This window comes from Temnothorax curvispinosus, unplaced genomic scaffold (genome assembly GCF_003070985.1).
Source record: "Temnothorax curvispinosus isolate PA1 unplaced genomic scaffold, ASM307098v1 QBEX01004860.1, whole genome shotgun sequence".
In the NCBI taxonomy this organism is placed as follows: domain Eukaryota; kingdom Metazoa; phylum Arthropoda; class Insecta; order Hymenoptera; family Formicidae; genus Temnothorax; species Temnothorax curvispinosus.
In genome coordinates this window covers 438,070-457,986 of record NW_020214640.1, presented here as the reverse complement: position 1 = coordinate 457,986, position 19,917 = coordinate 438,070, and the positions used below count along the sequence as shown (strand labels likewise).

Here is a 19,917-nt window from a genome sequence, read left to right as displayed (position 1 = left end):
TCCGTTGAACTATATATGTACTTTAGTATGTAGTACATAGAGGCAAGAATAACGGCAAGAAAATAGCAACGGAAAAAGAATACTGACTTGCAGACGAGGAATATAACGGAAAGATAAAGAAATGCGATGTTTCTTCCGCGAAAGCGGATAAAAAGAGCACGACGGGATGGAAAATATTGTCCGACGGGTACAAGAGAGAAAGAAACGTTAATATCACCGGTCAGAGAGTTGCCTGGTATTTGTATATCACTTACAATTTACATTGAACACCCGGTATAAAGAACGCTTGTTTTCCGCCGGAGCATTCCGAAACGGTCCGACGTGATTAAAAAGTCGGGACTCTTCCCACACCGGCTGGTATCAACGCTAGGCTAGACTCTGAATAATTCAATAAACACACGTTAATTCGCCATGGCACGACCACCCGCTTTCCATATGTGCTCAATCCCCAGAAGAAACCGAAACTTTAAATTGTTAATCCTATCACGTTGACTAACTTGGAGTATTTATAAAATGCTTCGAGAAACGTACGAACAAATATTTTAATATATTTTATTATATGTACACTATGTGCTACGTATTTCGTAAAAAGAATTTTATGTATGTAGAACAAATAAATTTAAATATTATTAGTATATTTTAATATTAAAATCGTACTCGCGAATATGTAATAAAATAGAGAGAGCGGGGGAAGAGAGAGAGAGAGAGGGAGAGAGAAGCTTTTGTAATTATTACCATATAATTTGGTATTGAACTATAACATATCAATCAAATAATCTATTTCATTATTAAGAAGTATCATCAATATTGCTTTTGTAAGTAATTATTTTAGGCGTTATAATAAAGCTTTTTGTCATTAACTGTTTATTTCTAAGTGAAATCCTCAAAAAGTCTGTAATAAACGAGCGAAGAAGTATAGGCAAGATGTATCCGTGCAGTCACAATTACATTATCTTTGTATACACATATTTTAATAATTCAGACGTTGTTTCTAATTTGCCACCTACAATCTTCGTGCGCGCGTGCAAGCCCTACGTTATCAAAAATTACAGTTATTTTTATATTTATGTTTTCATAAAAAATTTCGACGAATGAGATGTAGATTAACAAACGAATAACATGTTGAAAGTCATAATGCGAAAGAATGTTATTAGGTTTCGTCTCGTCATGAAATGAACATAAATAATTATAAGTAATCATTCATAAACAATTACAATCCATCCCATCCGATCGGATATCAAATTTGTTTCAATTAATTTATATTCATGCGGGCGAACTTCGGAGCGGGGTGAGCTCTCAGTGATTAACTGGCGTTACAAGTGATGCGCGTTGATTCGCGAACAATGAATCATTTATGTCAAGCGATAGGAACGACCGTGCTGTCGAAACGCGGAGATCTGAATATGTTAATACCAGAGAAGCACTGCTTGGTTCCAAATTATATCGTCGTCCCGAGACGTCACCAACCGATGACGTCGACGTCCTCGTTTATGTCGACAGTCTTAACGTCACAGATTCAACCGAAACGTCAGTTATAATATAATATCCATTCACCATTCGTAATGACTTGCATGCAGGTGCAGCGCGAGCGACTCTGAACGTCGCTGTACCGGTCGTTTGACTGATTCGCATTCGCATGTCGTTCTGCGTGGAATTCCGGGCGAAATGAGTTTCCACGAATTCACGATTGTCCCGTGTTAACTCACGCACATCGACCCGTTAATAGCTGACATGACTGAAATTACTGGAACTCTTAATTGTTAATCGTGTCTCATTGTATCATTTCGATTTATCTCACTCGTGTGCTGCCGCACACAAATTAATGCTTAATTTGATTTGACCCGATCCATTTTGAGCACATCAGATGGCAAAAATTGAAGTAGTTTCGTAAAATGTATAAAGTGATACTGCTATATATGTCTGCCATTATAAAACCGCGCGATTATCACCATTTATACTGAATAAACGTGCTCTTATTGAGCTACAAATTTAGATTGAAATTTGAGAAAAGTCATCTTTTAAATTAATAAATTGCCGAAATTGAAATAGAAACAGACGAATAATAAAAAAAGGAAAAAAAGTGCTCTAGATAAAAAGTCAAATCTGTTTTTTTAATTCTCGCTTAACAAGATGAATACCAAAAGCTAATTTTATTTAAAAATCCAGAGAAAAAAACTGTAGTCAAATATATCCGCAATTTTAATGCAGTTCTATGTAGTAAAAGTCTGCATTTGCATATAAGAAATAGTTTCACAGACAATAGAATTTTTGTGGTCAATTGTTACGGGGCAGCTCGTCTCGAGTCATCGCACGATATTGCATATACCGAGGCATATACTATACACATACAAACATAAAGGTAGGTGATAATGTGGGACATTACCGTATTCGCATTCTGGAAAGTTTTGATGCCGCACTCGCGGAAAACACGACGCCGGACATCGTTTTAATATCTCCACGGTACGCATAATTACTTGTAATATTCGTCGTTCAACTGGTTCACGCATTCAGCTTCCAAATTTGGAGTGGAACAAATTGCGACAAAGTTCGCGATTACCGGACATTAATTCGCGCACAATCGTATGCTGCAGCGTCACAAATTTGCTGCGAAACTGCATAAAACTTTTAATTGTTAATCGTGTCCTATTCCTATCTCATGAGAACTTCGTATAGACGGCGTGATATAATTCGAGATACGTCCATTATTCAGAACTTACTTACTCGGTACTATTAAATGTTAATATTCAAATCGCTTGGCAGCTCTTCGCGCCAAATATGATAGAATAAATTTTTTAAGTATATTTGATAGGTTGATGTGCGTGCGCGTGTATAGATATAAAGTATAATAATTATATAAACTTTGGAATATTAAAAAATATTAAATTGTAAGCAGCTTTTACACATAGAGTTATGAATATTTACCATCGGACAATAGGATTAAATTTTTTATAAAAATGTGATATTTATGCAAGTAATTATTTTACGAGATAAAAAAATATTGGAAAGTACATTCAAAAATTTTTATTTTATTCATTATTTCTGCGCGTAAAAAATAAATAATATAATAAATTAAATACTAAATGAGAATTATTATTACATTTGAAAAGTCACATAATTTGTATAATAAATAATGTGCAGAAAAAAATACCAAAAATGTCAGACTAATGATTTTGTTGAGTTTATGTAACTATTTTCCTTTTTTTTTTTTTTTAATTTTTATAAGGAGGTACCTTTACAGATACTTTTTTATAGGGATATATCCCTTTTAAGCTAATATCATGCTTTCTCTTTTTTAGTTTTTACACTTTATAATCATATTCTATCTATACTGACTTGTTTCTACGTCGATGTTCTATTTCAATTTCTGTAGAAATTTTCAAATATTGCCGTAATAAATAAATTTTTGCATCGTCTCTCGTATCTATATGCTTTCAAAATTTCCTTCTAATGACCGCGATTGACATCGGAAGATCTTTCTATATATGGTCATTGATAGCTTTATGTTGGAATAGGGCAATGGAACTGATGAGACTTAGCGCGTGTTAATTCGTACACAACGGCTCCCCATACAGGGTTTTACAATCGGCCCGATATTAGTAATACTGGCCTAGTATTGGGCTGATTGTAAAACCCTATACAGGTCGTTATGCCAAAACAGAGCGGGTATACTATAGAAAGTGGTAAAACTTCGAATTGCTAATTAACTTGTTTTGAATTTTGACTCTCTCCTTGAAGCAAATTTGAAAGATTTAATTTTCTATACTATACAGAAAAAAGCCTTTTTTTATTTTGTATATTCATATAAAATTCCATGTTATGTTATTATAAAAATAAAATAAAGAAGAATAATCATTCAGTAATCTTTTTAATTGTATATTTTCTAGAATTATACCAGCAAGAAAACAAAAAAAAGGAAAGAAATTTATATTCAATTATATTTATATATAAGAGACTTTTGCTAAGATTAATATAAATCATTTCGATTATAATATAGATCTCAAGAAAATAATATGGACTGGAACCAATACAAATTCGATCGCGAAATTCGAAATGTCGTCGCACACAGGCACTTTTTGTGAAAAATTCAGCAATTTTTGAATTTATATTTTACTATAATTAAAAAATTAAGCCGTTCTTGGAACCTGATCTATAATTATCCACCGCATTTGTTCTAAGCGTGATGGCTACGAATTTTATCAAAACATGCGCTAAGCGCATGGCATGCAAATTTTAGCGTTCGCGCGAGGCGGCATGGCATTGCAGTCAGAAATTTTTCTGCGCGACGCGATAGAAATCAAATCTGCGTTAATGCCGCTTCGCGTGTTACGCCGAGCCGATTCCGAAGAATAAAACGAGACCTGAATCGAACAAGTGACCGCGTTTTTTAACGACCGTTCGACGAATCGACGAGATATATCCGTCGTCGATGGCTCCGACAGCCCCGAACCGTCGATCAAACTTTCAATCTACTATATCGGAGCATTGCCGGGGACAGTCCTCCGTCGTTTAGCTCAGTCATGACTTTCACGACTAATAAGCCAATTAAGAGAGACTGCCGCGGCGATATGTAAAGTCGTTTTCATTCGGCAACATTCGAGTCGCCAATCAATTACGTTCACTCGCTATATATACATGTGTCGAACCAAATCCTTCGTTTTATCATGGGTAAAAATGGAGTCGCTTGGAGAACTGATGTATACTAACAGAATATAAAAATCGAAGTCGTTTGTGCGATTTATCGTTTGCGTTTCAGACTATAACCCATAATATTACAGCCATGGTATAACAAATTGAGATGAGAATTTCTATACATTTATATATCGATACATAATACAAAATATTAAACGTGTGAATTTTATATTATTCATAAAAAATAACCGTAACCATCACAAGATGCAATTATAAATTGTAAATTTGTAATTATAAATAAATCAACAATATAAATTATTTTGCTCAAACGAATTACATTAAACGTATAATGATTTTTGTAATTTTAATAATGTCTCTGAGTCGCAATTATATTCTGTTATATTCTAATATAAAATTTCAATGTAGCACACATAATTATCAACATTATTGTAAATTTGTATTTAACTTCCAATTTTGGAAGAAGAGAATAGTTTCCATTGTACGTCCTCATGTACATCGGTGAAAATTAAAGTAAAGAAAAGTGAGATTATAACGTCATAAGATCGGCGTTTATTTTCCAGCGGATAGAGATGATTATTTAATTACCCGCGACGTGCGATTGTATATCGGAAAATAATGGTATTTCGTGATTTGTTTGTCGGCGGCGTTACGAAGCAAAATTGAGAGGCTGCGTTTTATTAACGAGCAGCGATATGCGATCCGAACGACCTCGAGATACATCATCTCTCGTCGGCCATGGTTGTTGTCGTTTATCAAACTGTAGAGGATTTCACGATGGAAAGTCGTATTAAGAGAAAATACCGTATGGATTGAATGGTGATCAATACCGCGCGGAGGGGGAGGGGGTACAATGCGAAATGATCGACGGATCGACGGGACCGACACATTTGTTTAATTTATCGGCTGCAGTTTTGAAAGCGGAATCATTATCGCGATTTGTTCCCGCAAATTATTCACGGATTACCATCAGGGGACACGTCATCCCTATTTTTATTATAGATACAGCAAACGCCGACGATTGCAAACGCGTAACGTTTACGCAGCAGCTAGTGGACAGCGAACGTTAATTTGTTCGCTTGTTAATTTGATCAAGTTTTGAGGAAGCGGTAGAGCGAATAATCGAAAGTAATGCCATTTGCAAGTGTAATTTATTATTCCGGCAATGAATAGCCGCTCGCGCGTAATGCTCTTTCGCGTTTCATATCGCGATGATCGTGCATTCGTATTATTATACACAGGCAGGATAATCAATCGCTGATTAAATTTTATGTACCATGAACTAAAGTAAATTCAGAAGAAAATTATTAGTTTTTTAGTAATATGTTTGTTACGTGATTCTGATGGACTTTTAAGCCATTAGTACGAAATTATATCGCTAGTATGAATTTAAAAACAAATGGATAAATTTATTTGTAATTAATTTGTAATTTCGTCTCAAATTTAATTTCAAAGTCAGAGTAACCTTAAAATATGATATATTACGAACCGGATTAATCAAGAAAAATTAAAAGATTAAGTAATTAATTGATCACGTGCGGTCATTCATCAGAATAAATGTAAATGCGTAGCGAGCTTATATTAATGCTGCTATACAAAACCACAGACGCAGAAATAATATTGTAATGTATGCGTAAAATATTTTTACCACGTCGCGAATATACGAATTTAAAGTTAAATTTATCATTTTATGTGGTTTTTTAACCTCTTCTAAGCTAGCAGGACCAAATCGGCAGAATCAAACCGGACCTATCAGAATATTTAGTACCCATTTTGTACTAATTTGTACCACTAATAACAATTTTGTATCCCGTGCCATTTCGGAGAAAATCGTGGCGGTGCTCCCTTAGCATTAAGCTAGAAAGACCACAAGAAAAAAAAAGAAAAAAAGAAAATTAAATACAGAAATTTAAAGGACTGAATTTGTACTAATTTGTACCATACAAATAAACTTAATATACATATATTTATCCCTTCTGCTCAAAAAATAACTCACCGGCCGATGCGCAACAGCGGAGTTGTAATTCTGCGTTGATCTGTAACAAAAGAAATATTTTTATATTAAAGCTACGTCCAAGATAATCGACAGTAAATAATTATCAAAGTAAATAATTATTGCCCGTTTTTAAAACATTATTTTAACAAATATCTGATTTTAAAATGTAAAAAACAATCGCGGCCGCCGGCGCCGCAATAAGCGGCTGGATATTTCCGTGTTAACTAGTTCGCATAATTCATCCGCGAAAAATTGTGCAAATAATACTGCGACCGTGCGAATAAGAGAGAAACGCGACGTTCGCGACGTAATATCTCGCATACGCCGGAGATCAGACTCGACCCGAAATTGCACCGTAGTTAAAAACCACGAAAGTGGCGGAGTCCACCACAGAACTGACAGGACGGCAAAATATAATATATAAGAAAATTAACAACTACTCACCCCACGGTCGCTCCGCCGTCGCCCGATGCCTCCCGTCCTCCGTTACTCCGTTGGTCCTTGATCCATTGTCGCACTCACTCACAACGCGACGACGTTCACGAGCGAAAATCGACGATATCGTCGATATCGTCTCCTCTTATGATCGCGCGACACTAAAGGCACACGGCACTCCCGGTATTAATCTCGCGACGCGGTACTAAGAAACTTAGTTACACGGCGACAGAAGAATTACGTCGCGGTCGAAGAAACTATGAACGAAACTATACGATCCGATTGACGCCCATGACGCCATGACGCCGCACCGTGACATCCCGCGATTCCCGCGCGCAGGTAGACACGACAAGTGAAGCGAAGGTGGCGGAGAGAATTTCGTAAATCGCGCACGGCCAACTTCACTCGCCCGGAGCAACTGTCTCGAGAACGCGATTACGCGACTTTGATTAACTACGGATTATCCGAAAAAATGTAATCGAATGCGATATACCTCGGTATCCGTATAAATTCCTCGAAGCACATGAATTAAATGAACTTTCGATATATGTATCACAGTTTTTCGCAAGCTAAACAATCGGACCCGGCGACTCGTGTATTTACTCCGCGATATGGGAACGGGAACTGGAGCGAGGGGCGCGGGGCGCGGGAGTAACGACACGTCTGACGTCAGAACAGGTCACGGGCGTCGCGGTAAACATGAGTAGTGGGGATAGAGTGGGGGTAAGGTGAATACACACGGTGCGCGGTCGCCGCCACGCCGCGGTCGGTTAGTTCGGTATGCCGGGTATGCGTATCGCATAAAGCCTACCCCTCTCTATCCCCACTGCTCATGTTACCAAGGCGCCCGCGGCCCGTTCTGATTTCTGATGTCGTTGCTCGCGGATCGCATATCGCAGAGTAATATAAGTACGAATCGCCAGGTCCGATTATTCAGATTACAGAAAAATGTGATACATCGAATGTTCATTTAAGGCCGGTTCTAATACAATCAGTCGTATGTCGCCTATGTCGGATGGCCCAATGAGAGAATTTCTTTTTCGATAACGAATTTTTCTCATTGGACCATCGGTTACGTTCCGACATCCGAGGTATAAATCGCATTCGATTATACATTCTTTCAGATAATCGGTCTCACTTTTCTTAACCGTCAACTTGACTCGCGTCTTGCGTTGTGTCGCGCAGCTTCAGAATAGAATTTCCGTCGTTTTCGGAACGGATAATTAAAGAACCCGAAATCAAGGCCATCACACACAAAATGCATAGCTTAGCATAAAGCCCCTTGCACAATGCCAGGCAACAGGCAATAGGAACAGGGAATAGAAATCAGAAATCATGTATAAATGCAGAATAAACAGTGACACAGGCAATAGACACAGAGTTTCCGTCACGTTGGAAATTCTGTGTCTATTGCCTGTTGCCAACCAATCATAGCATTCGAATCTTTTAGGTTGTAATTAACGATTTTTTGGTTATTTCCTGTTCCTATTGCCTGTTGCCTGGCATTGTGCAAAGGGCTTAAGACCCATAGAGATATAAGAATAGAGTGCGCGAGCGAGCTGAAAAAGCGATATAGGAATAGAAAGATAAAGCTGCGCATGAACCCCTTCTGTCTTTGTTTCGCTATGCGCGTGTAGACAAAGACAGAAAGGGCCTATATGCAGCGTTCTTTTTCTATTCCTATATCGCAGCCTCTTACGTGTTAGCATATGACTTACGCACTTTATTCTTATATCTCTAATCTATGATAAGACCAATGAGCATACAGCATAAAGTCGCCATATTGATTTACATAAGATGTTCATTGGTCCGTCCAGCGCGACGGTTTTATGCTATGCTTATGCAGCCTATGCAAGTTTGTGTGATAGCCCTAATATATCGAATGTTTATTTAAAGCCTTGTGTCCACGATGCTAGAAATCGCTCCGAGATCTCGGGCGGAGAAAGAATTAACCAATTGCATTGATCAATTGGTCGATTGCTTAAATGTGATTGGTCAATTTTTCCTCCGTCTGAGATCTCGAAGCGATTCTCTAGCATCGTGGAGACAGGGCTTAAAGCCCGTGTCACACTACGTATCGCGGACACGGATCGGATTGGGATTACGGATCGCGAATCGGATGTCAGCCAATCACAGATGAGTTCCTCGTCTATGATTGGCTAGATTACGATCCGCGATCCGCAATCTCAATCCGATCCGTGTCCGCGATACGTAGTGTGACACGGGCTTAAGGCTCCTGGATGGTCAGCCGAGAACTCTGCGTTGACGGTGGCGCCGCCACTCTCTCCTCTCACTCTCTCTAATGGAGAATTCTGTCTTGTGACATGTTGACAACCTATTTTGTCGTCCTTGCTATTTCTTTATTACTCGCTCTGTGCTTGTGCTCTAACGTTTAACGTATTCGTGAAAATCGTAAAATTGACCGAAAAGTAAGATTTGCATGCGGAAGTAACGTTTTCACCTCCTTTCGATAGTCGTTAAACGGCTGTTTTTCCCGTATGTTTAGGCTTTGTTTTATGGCTGTTTGTTTATTGTCGAGGGAAAAGGGTAGTTTTCGGTCAATTTCGGAAGTGTTCTGAAACGATCTATAGTGATGTTTTATTGAAATGTCTCTTTATTTGAAAATGGTACGGACGACAAAATTGGGTGTTTTCCTCGTCTCAATAGTGAGAATTCAATATGGCCGCGGTGACCATCCAGGAGCCTTAATACATGTGCTTCGCGGAATTAGATACGGATGTCGCATTTGATAATAGTGACTTTCTATTACGTTCTTTTGGACAGTTAATTTCGCTTTTCCCAACCGTCAACTTGATTCGCGTCTCGCCGTCTCGCGTCGTGTCGCTTGCGGCTCGACTTCAGAATGAAAACTGACCGGTGACCGTCGTCCATCGTTTTCGGTTTTCGGAACACGGATAAAGGGATCGAACGGACTCTACATCGAATGACGCCGCGACGTGTTTAATTAGCGATCACGGTCCCTATTAACGTACGTTTAACCTCATATTTAATCGTGTTTGACAATTTGGCGATCGTAAGAAATAGACACAACGTTTTTATAAGTCGATAATTTAATTGCAGTTAACCAAAATCGCCTTGAATTGATAAAATTGATTACCTAATTGATCACCTAATTTGAATCGCCTAATTGATAAAGTAGCGATCGTATTATTTTCGGTTGGCATGTTCCGCGGATATTTCTCTTTGATCTTTGATTTTAATTCATCAATTTATTCCTCTTACGTCGCTTATATTGCAACACGTAAAAGTAATCTCGGGCCGGTATTCATAATCGGTTCTTATATTTAAGACCATCTTAAGTACAATCTTAAGATGTCACTAACCAATCACAGAGCCGTATTAGCATCTTAAGATATTACTTAAGACGATCTTGAAATAAGATCTGATTATGAATACCGGCCTCGATGTTATTTATTGTTCAAAGTGCAAAAAGTACAGGTGTAGGAGGAGCAAGTAGCGTCCTCGCGACAGTCGCGACAATTGCTCTTGACGAGTGAAGTTGGCCGTACGGCCGCGGTCCGCGCGCGCGATTTGCTAAATTCCGCCATTAGATTCACTTGTCGCGTCTACCCGGTCTACTTGCGGGCTGCGGGACGTGGGACGTCATCGTCACGGCCGTCACGTCACGGGCGACAAGCGGATCGTACCTATAGTTCTTCCGCCGTAATTCTTTCGTCGCTGTATAATTAAGGCTGCGTTCGCGCTTTGGGCGCTTTCGTGCCGAAAGCAATCAAAGCGAACGCAGCCTAGTGTAATGAAGTACGCGCCGCGTCCGTGTCGTGAGATTAATACCGGGAAGTGCCATGCCTTTTTAGTGTCGCGCGATCATAAGAGTAAGAGACGATGTCGTCGATTTTCGCTCGTGAACGTCGTCTCCATGTTATCGTCTATCTGCGGGACAATGGACATCGCGGCACGGGCCCGGGGCCGACGTGGGCCGACGGGCATCGAGCGGATCATGCAGCTTCGTTCGCAGCTTCTTCGTCGTAATTTTTCCGTTGCCGCGTCGCGAGATTAATGCCGGGAGTGCCGTGCCTTTAGTGTCGCGCGATCATAAGCGACGACCGGTCGATTTTCGTGAACGTCGCGAGTGAAGTGACGCGACGCCACGTTCGTCTACCTGCGGGAGATCGCGGCACGGGCCGATGGACGTGGCGTCGAACGGATCATACAGCTTCTCCGCCGTAATTTTTCTGTTGCGTCGCGAGATTAATGGGTGCGTTCAGCCGATACTCCGCTAGCCTAGCAATCGTGAGCAGTCGCTCGTTTCCTCTCCTTTTAATCCATTGGGTCAAAGGAGAAGAAACGAGCGAAAACGAGCGACTGCTCACGATTGCTAGGCTAGCGGAGTATCGGCTGAACGCACCCAATGCCGGAAGTGTCGTGCAAAGTGTCGAAAATATCGCGCGATCATAAGCGACGCGATCTTATCGTCGATTTTCGTGAATGTCGTCAGTGAGTAGTGAGTGCGCCAACCGGCCAACGGACCAACGCTGCAACGGAGTAGGACCTGGTGAATCGTGGAGAGGAGGAGGAGGCCTGGGGAGGCATCGGGCGACGGCGGAGCAACCGTGGGGTGAGTAGTTTAATTGTTATTCATCTGTTACTTTGCTGTCCTGTCAGTCCTGTCAGTCCTGTGACGGAATATCCGCCACTTTCTCAAGTGCGCAACTTTTGATTCGTCCATTACATGATATTCGTTAATTAGATAATATTATCTTGGACACCTACTTTAATGTAAAAATATTTTTATGTTACAGATCAACGCAGGGTTACAACTTACAACTCCGCTGTTGCGCATCGGCCGGTGAGTTATTTTTTATGTATAATGTTTTATTACGCAAATCAGTGTTTTTCCGGTTCCGGTTTATTAAAATTCTTTTTGTGCGATGTGTGTGTGAACATATATCTAATTTTACTCATTTAAGGACTCTTCGCAAAAAAGAAAAATATAGTTTTGCTGATTAGACTTTCTAAATTAATGTTTATCTTCCTGCGAAATTAAATTTCTTCGTCAATTATGCTTGTTAATAAATGATTCAGGGTCATTGAAATCGACTCACGTCGGATAAAAAGGAACGCCGCGTATTTTGTGACGCGCAGAGAATCGCCATTTCGAGGTTCTATTCACAGCTGCTCTTTTTTCGTCTCACTCATCTTGATCTTTTGTGGCAGCCTGTTTGAAATACAACGCATCGACAATACAGTCACGAGTTGCAATTATTCACGCTGAGCTGAAATGAAGTTGTTAAAAAAAATACCTCAATTGACCAATAAGTACATATTGATAGGCTCTAGAATCCATCCATTTCCGATCCTATCCTTTTCAACGCAATAGATTATAATATATGCGCAACTTACAGTTTTTTCCGGTTCCGTTTTGTTAAAATTTTCTTGAAATTTTTATTAAATTAAATTATTTACATATGCATACCGCGTGTGCCACTGTAAAGTTGGCACCTCATTTTCAAAAATCGTCTGGATGTATCTTTTCCAGAAGAAACCTTTCCCCAACTTTTTTTTCTTTATTTTAATGAATTTTTGACTCAATGTGTTCCGTACAGAACATTACCAGCTTTTTTTATCCGCGGTTCTATAGTACTATAGTTTCGTGATTCATGTCTTTTATGTTCACGTTGCTTGTTCGTTTTTCCGTTATGTTTGTCTCGAGCATTGCCGGGAAGGCGCGGTTTTGTTCGGCGGGAGTGCGCTTGTGCGCCTGAGTCTCCCTTCCATCGACGGAGATCGTCACGTCGGAAAATTTCGAATTTTTAAAGGGCCGTTTAGGGACATCGGGTTTGCATTCCGGTGCTTCGTGTCGACGTGGTGTCTTGGATGTTGCATTGTTCAGTGTGACTTTGACTTCGCAGAGTATCGTGAGTTCGTCTGGCGGCGGGTCGTTGACCTGGTCCGGAGGAGGGTCTCTCCTGGCGAAATTTCGACACCCCCAATTCTTATTTTTGAGGGTTGTTTCTATATCAGTGCTCTCCATTATATGTGTTTTTTCTTTTTTGGCATTGGTGATACCGGATTGGAGTGTTGCATTTGGCATTTGTGACTTCCTGCACGAGGTCGGAGTGAGAGGTGGCGATGGGTAGTTTTTGGTTTCTTCTGTGCTTTTGGTGTGCGGTTCTGGGCGCCACCTTGCTTTTTGGTTGGCGCCTTCTAAGAGGGGTGGAGGCTTTGATTTTGTATTTGATTCGCAGCTTGGGGTTTTCGATTGTCCATTCATGCGACGGTTTTCGTATTTGGGATTTCGTGCGGCTTTTTGTAGCGTTCGACGGGCCGATACTGCGGGTGACCGACGGTCCAGCAGACATTTTTCACACTGATTACACACTTGTGTTAATTTCTCGACATCTTATGAAGTTAAAATTATCGCAGCTTGACGAAATTATCGCAGCTTATTGTACAATAGCCTTTGGGCTAAAGGTGCGATTTCATTGACGCTAGAAACCAGCGGCAGCGTCAAGAAAATGTAGTGGGGGAAGAAGTTCAGACCGTATCAACTTTTTAGCGTACCGCAAAATTCAACAGAACTTCTTCCCCCACTACATTTTCTTGACGCTGCCGCTGGTTTCTAGCGTCAATGAAATCGCACCTTTAAGCACAAGGATTGTCCGTTTACGGCAATCTTTGTGCATGGGCTCTTTCATGACTTACTTTTACTCTGGCTGCGTTCTGATTTTCAGTACTTGCAGTGACTCTCTGCAATGCTCTCCATTATATGTGTTTTTTTTTAGCATTAATGATACCAAATTGGAATATTGCATTTAACATTTGTGACTCCCTGCACGAAATAACTTACGCAAAGCTTATACGCAAAAACCCAATCATATCCGCGTATAACGCGGCGGGAGAAAAATAGCGTCGCGTAGCGAGCTCTCGGGTGTTGCATAAAATTCCGGATCGACGACAGGGATTTTCGTCCGATGCTTCAAAACATCTGTAGCATTAAATGGACTGCAGCCCTAGTCAGCCTACCTTCATTTCATCCCCACAATTCATGTTACCGGGGAAGCTGCAATCTCATTCTGATATCACTAGCACTGAGTGGGCGTAATCCTGTGTGATATAAAAAATTATAAGTTATCGTGCATTAACGAAGCAAGCATCGATCGCTCGCTCTTTATTGCTTTATTTTAATCAGGTGTTTCTGAGACGCGATGAGCGCGTGACATCTACACGCGTCGTTGTGCGATTATAAAATTGTTCTCAACATTTTCAAGCAGAAACCCGGACCGGATGAAAATATCGGTTCGATTTCGGTTTCGGTACATTAAAATACTTAATAAAGGTTTCGGTTTCTGTTTCGGTTTCTAGCTAACACAAGTATCGATATTGCGCAAATTACAGTTTTTTCGGTTCCGGTTTATTAAAATTTTTTTATTTGAAATTTGTATTAAATTAAATTATTTACATATTATCAGCTTTTTATTTAATGATTTACTTTTAATACGTAATTATGATAATAATTGTATCAATAATTATGTGCAAAGCATTAATGGACTTTAATTTAAAATTATAGATCTATTTTTCACATATATTTTGTATTTTGACAATTAGTAGTCCTGAGTAATGAGGAGGGGAGGGAAGTGGCTGACCACTTTTATTTACATAAATTACAAAAATATTTTTTAGGCTCTAGTAGAATCTATCCATTTCCGAGTCTATCCTTTTCAAGGCAATATTTATAATATATGCGCAACTTACAGTTTTTTTCCGGTTCCGTTTTGTTAAAATTTTCTTGAAATTTTTATTAAATTAAATTATTTACATATGCATACTGCGTGTGTCACTGTAAAGTTGGCACCTCATTTTCAAAAATCGTCTGGATGTATCTTCCAGAAGAAACCTTTCCCCAGCTTTTTTTTCTTTATTTTAATGAATTTTTGACTCAATGTATTCCGTACAGAACTTTGCCAGCTTTTTTTATCCGCGGTTCTATAGTACGGGTAATGCTCAATGATATACGAATAGATGCCATTCAATACTGAATAAAGGTTTCGGTTTCTGTTTCGGTTTTCTAGCTAACAAAAGTATCGGAATTGGGCAAATTACAGTCTTTTCGGTATTGATTAAAAAAAATTTTTTTATTTGAAATTTGTATTAAATTAAATTATTTACATTTAGATTTATATTTAGAATCGGTACTTTATTTGCCCCAAGGGGCCTTAAAGGGCGTTTTTAAGGAACGTACCCAAATTTTTACATATTCTCTATTCCCATAAAAGAAACACCTGGCCATTGTGCGACTTCACAAATTAACACCCACCCTCCCTTTCTCTTTATATATTTCTAGGACCTAGACCAAACGAAAATAGTCTATGTGAAGTTGGCACCTCACTTTCAAAAATCGAAAGTTTTATCAACAGTTCTATTTGCACCCGCAATAGTTCTACAGTTCCTGATAATTTTTAGAAAGAGTTCCGTTGATTTAGTTAAAAAAAATGAATTTTGAAAATATGAGGTGCTAACTTTCCGTAGCACCTCATGTTTCGAAAAAATTAATTTTGAACATGATATTTTATAGTTCTCGAAGAGTTCTACAGTTCCTGATCAGATTTAGCAATAGTTCCGGTCATTAAGTATTTTTAAACAAATTTTTAATCTGATTGCGAGCACCTCAAATTCCAAAAAAAATTGATTTTTACCATGAGATTCTATAGTTCTCGAAGAGTTCTACAGTTCCTGATAGGTGTCAGCGACAGTTCCGGCCTTTAATTATTTTTAAACAATTTTTTAATTTGACCGCCAGCACCTCATCTACGAGAAATACGGGGTGCTGACAATTCTGATCGTTTTCTTCAGAGTTCCCGGCAGTTCTCACATAGTTCCGAGCATTTAAATACGTTTTGACAAGAGTTCCAGCTATTCACTGTTTTTAAACAATTTTTTAATCCGACCGCCAGCACCACATCTACGAGAAATACGGGGTGCTGACAATTCCGATCGTTTTCTTCAAAGTTCTCGGGAGTTCTCACATAGTTCCGAGCATTTAAATACGTTTTGACAAGAGTTCCAAAGAACTCTGAAGAAAACGATCGGAATTGTCAGCACCCCGTATTTCTCGTAGATGAGGTGCTGGCGGTCAGATTAAAAAATTGTTTAAAAATAGTAAATAGCTGGAACTCTTGTCAAAACGTATTTAAATGCTCGGAACTATGTGAGAACTGCCGGGAACTCTGAAGAAAACGATCGAAATTGTCAGCACCCCGTATTTCTCGTAGATGAGGTGCTGGCGGTCGAATTAAAAAATTGTTTCACACGGCTAACCTGGGGGCTAACCATATTCGTGATGTTGTCACTTAGATAGTCCATCGATCTTACATGGCACTTCTAAATTTCACAAACACGTTATACTTTCACAAGTGCAAAGTACGATTATTCCGATCGAATTATTCTGATCGTGACGAGCGCGAAATAAAATTTTACGAGACGGTTTTGTCGAAAAAATTCGACGTTGGTTCGACGGGACGCCGCATATTTTTTCGAGAGAAAACGACGTCGCGTTTTACGGCGCTGGTTTTGATTTCTTGCACAGTCTTCTCGTTTTCCCAGTATTTGGCGAACACGAAGCAGTTCAGATTTTCTGTGCTTTTATCTAAATCTGACTGATAGCTTGCGATCATTACATTTTATTTTCTCGAAATAATATAATTTGACCCAAGTTTATGACCAATGGCAAAAGTGGTTTTCAAAAACTCAAATGATAACTTAAAAAATAGAAATCTACAATAATATCATTTATCTAAATTATTTTAATACACTCTTAAGCATGTGTCGCCAAAAATTGGAGGTATACGTTGAAATAAAAACCCTACGTAATTACGAGGGACATAATTACCATCAAAAATAGAAGGGAAGATGGTACCTCGAAGTCAGGAAGTACGTTACGTATTTTCAATTTTTGGCGATACATGCTTACCGCATAATGTACTCTTAAGCATGTGTCGCCAAAAATTGGAGATACACGTTGAAATAAAAATCCTACGTAATTACGAGGGACATAAGTACCATCAAAAATAGAAGGGAAGATGGTACCTCGAAGTCAGGAAGTACATTACGTACCTACAATTTTTGGCGACACATGCTTAAGAGTTTACATACCTGCATTACTTGTTTCTTCCAGTTTTTTATCAAATAACGGATACATGTTTTGTCGGTGGATGACCACATTATATACACAAAATAAACGATTCTGCTGCTGTATCACTGTCTAATTTGCGAATGTATTCCATGCATTCGCACTGTGACTCCCGGCACACACCGCGAAATACTCCGCGAATGTCACTGCTTGTGAATATATTCATATTTATGTTAGTTGCGTAAATAATAAAACAGTCGTATAAAACGGTGTAAGAATCCTTTGTTCGAGCAACGATATGAAACGTCCGCGTCGATGCCACCTAGTGGCTATGCCACTGCTATTCGCGAATGTTTTTTGTTCAACAAATGTCGCGATCATGCATGGTTGACGCCGAGTACCTCGTATACGAGGTACGTATGTAGGAGGTACATTTGTACGAGGTACATATGCACGTACGAGGTATGTATGTACGGGGTACATACGGGAAGCCCCCTAAAAACTGTACCTCCTAAAAAATTGTACCGTGAATTTATAAGTGCGGTGCTTCCAATCGGTACCTCCTTCTTTATCAGTACCTCGTGTGTATTCCGTACCTTGTGCTATACTGTACCGGGAAAAGTATCTCCTAGCAGTATGTAACTTGAAATGTCATTTCTATTTAGAAATTAGTACCTCGAATTTGGAGATACTACGCGGTACATGCTTAAGAGTGTAATTCTGTGAGGTCTCTGAGATCCCATCCACATTTGTTATCGTAACTTCAGCAAAAATTCAATTTATTTATTTATTTTTTTAATCGATTGAGAATCGATCCATGAATAGGCCCATAATATATAAAAGTCGATAGAATTAAATCGATGCGTTCCGTTTCACGCATGATGCGCATAATGCATCATTTATCCTTGTTGTTCACCGAACCCACTCCTAAGAGTTTCAAGATATACGAGTAAAAAGAAAAGAATATAGGGGACAAAAGTGCAGAAACGCGAAAAAAAGGAAGTTGAGCTGGGGTCTTGGAGACTTCACTGTGTATACCTAGGGTTAACAAGCAGCACTGCGCTGCTGCATTCTCGATGCTGCATAACAAGGAAGAAATTGATATAATTCATATTTTTATTTAAAAAACCGTATATATGCAGCACACGGAAAGAATGGTTTTGCTGAAGTGTCTAAAAATTTAGCTGAATACAGATCTAAAAGTAATTTTGTTGGATTATCAAAATAATTATGTAGAACACCTAAACTGATTGTTAAAATGTCAAAATTTTTTACAGCATTATTATATTTTAGCGACTTACTATAATTATTTTGATGGTGCAACAAAATTATTTTTAGATCTGTATCTAGCTAAATTTTTAGATACCTACAGTCGTTTTGGTTCGACCCAACTGGCTAAATTAATATTTTTACATATAATAATAATTTGGCCAGTTGGGTCGAACCAAAACGACTGTTGTTTTGAATTATTTACTGGCGACGGAAGGTACTTGTTTTGTTTTTAGATACCTACTTTAGCAAAATCGTTCTTTCCGTGTACATATTTTTATCAAGGTCTAAATAATGTTAATATATATCACTAATGTAAAATGTATATAAAATAATTTTTTTATCTGCGAAAGTTGTTGGAATATTATCGAATCATTAGAGAATTATAAAATCTTGAGTTTAAGTTTTTCACGATCTAATAAATAAAACTGTACGTATGAATTTACAATCATCCACAGTAGTATTTAAAGGGGTAAAACGTTTTGAAGACTTGACCGTTGAATTTGAGTCTAAGGATGAGAAATCAGTGAAATTTATGGAGAAGAACAGTATGTTATATCAAAAGATTTGTTGTACGTCACCAACAGTAACTATTTTAAGAATAATATATTTTACACATGAGGAAAAAGAGAAAGTTATGATAAATGGATTAATGACGCGTAATGAGTTAATATTTATTTTAAAGTAGATTAGTGTAAAGTATATAGATTATGGCATTTAAAATTATCATGTGAACATTATTTGTTACACTTTGTGAATCGCTTATTACCTTTTGTGAATTATGGCAGAAAGGATAAAAGGTTTATAGACATATTATAGTTATCTCACGAATCTCACGTGTTGACGCTGAACGACCCTTCTTAAGAGTTCCAAGCTCATTGAAGCATGCGATTATCTATCACTTTAGCCGGGGTGTCGAAGTTGGCCGGCCTTGTAACGTGGGAGAAGCGGACGCGATTTTTGCCACCGTTGCGAATCGAGCCCCGGCGCCGGGTATGCTTGAAACGCAATGCCAGTGCACTACGTTTAACACACATGGATATCCATTCACGAAATAACTTATTACTATTTATTTCTATTTTAATTTGACACGGCTACTAGGGGCAAATCTCGTGGAGACCGTGGACATATTCGGACGTGTTTTTTCCTGAATAATTTTTTAAGATTGCTAATGCAATCAGCGCCGAGATTAGATTGAATCTTTCGAGTCTGTATTTATTATCTTCGACTTGTTCTTGGCCGTTATGTGATCCCGAGGAGGATTAGGTGCCATAAAATTAAAGAAGAAGAAGAAGGCTACTGGGGGCTACGGAACGAGTCTCGTGCGTCAAGGCCGTCAAGAGGCGTAATCGTTTCTATACCCGATAACTGGCTCCTACTCTCGAGGGACCAGCTATGCACTCATTGGGTGTCTCCGTACTAATCGAGTCACCACTCTCGCATCGTGCGTGCACCATCCGAG

At 38.9% G+C, this 19,917-nt stretch overlaps 2 protein-coding genes across 3 annotated transcripts in view; both read right to left on the bottom strand.

Annotated features, from left to right (window-relative positions):
* Window positions 1-19,917, bottom strand: part of LOC112454176 (zwei Ig domain protein zig-8) — a 267,122-nt gene that overhangs the window by 193,697 nt on the left and 53,508 nt on the right. The gene's annotated exons all lie outside the window — the stretch shown is intronic.
* On the bottom strand, window positions 12,693-13,331 carry LOC112454180 (protein roadkill-like). The gene has a single exon (XM_025015425.1). It carries the CDS (start codon window positions 13,329-13,331, stop codon window positions 12,693-12,695), a length of 639 nt encoding a protein of 212 aa, XP_024871193.1.

Coding starts and splice junctions, on each gene's coding strand:
- LOC112454180 (XM_025015425.1), bottom strand. CDS start 13,331: ATGAATGGACAATCGAAAACCCCAAGCTGCGAATCAAATACAAAATCA.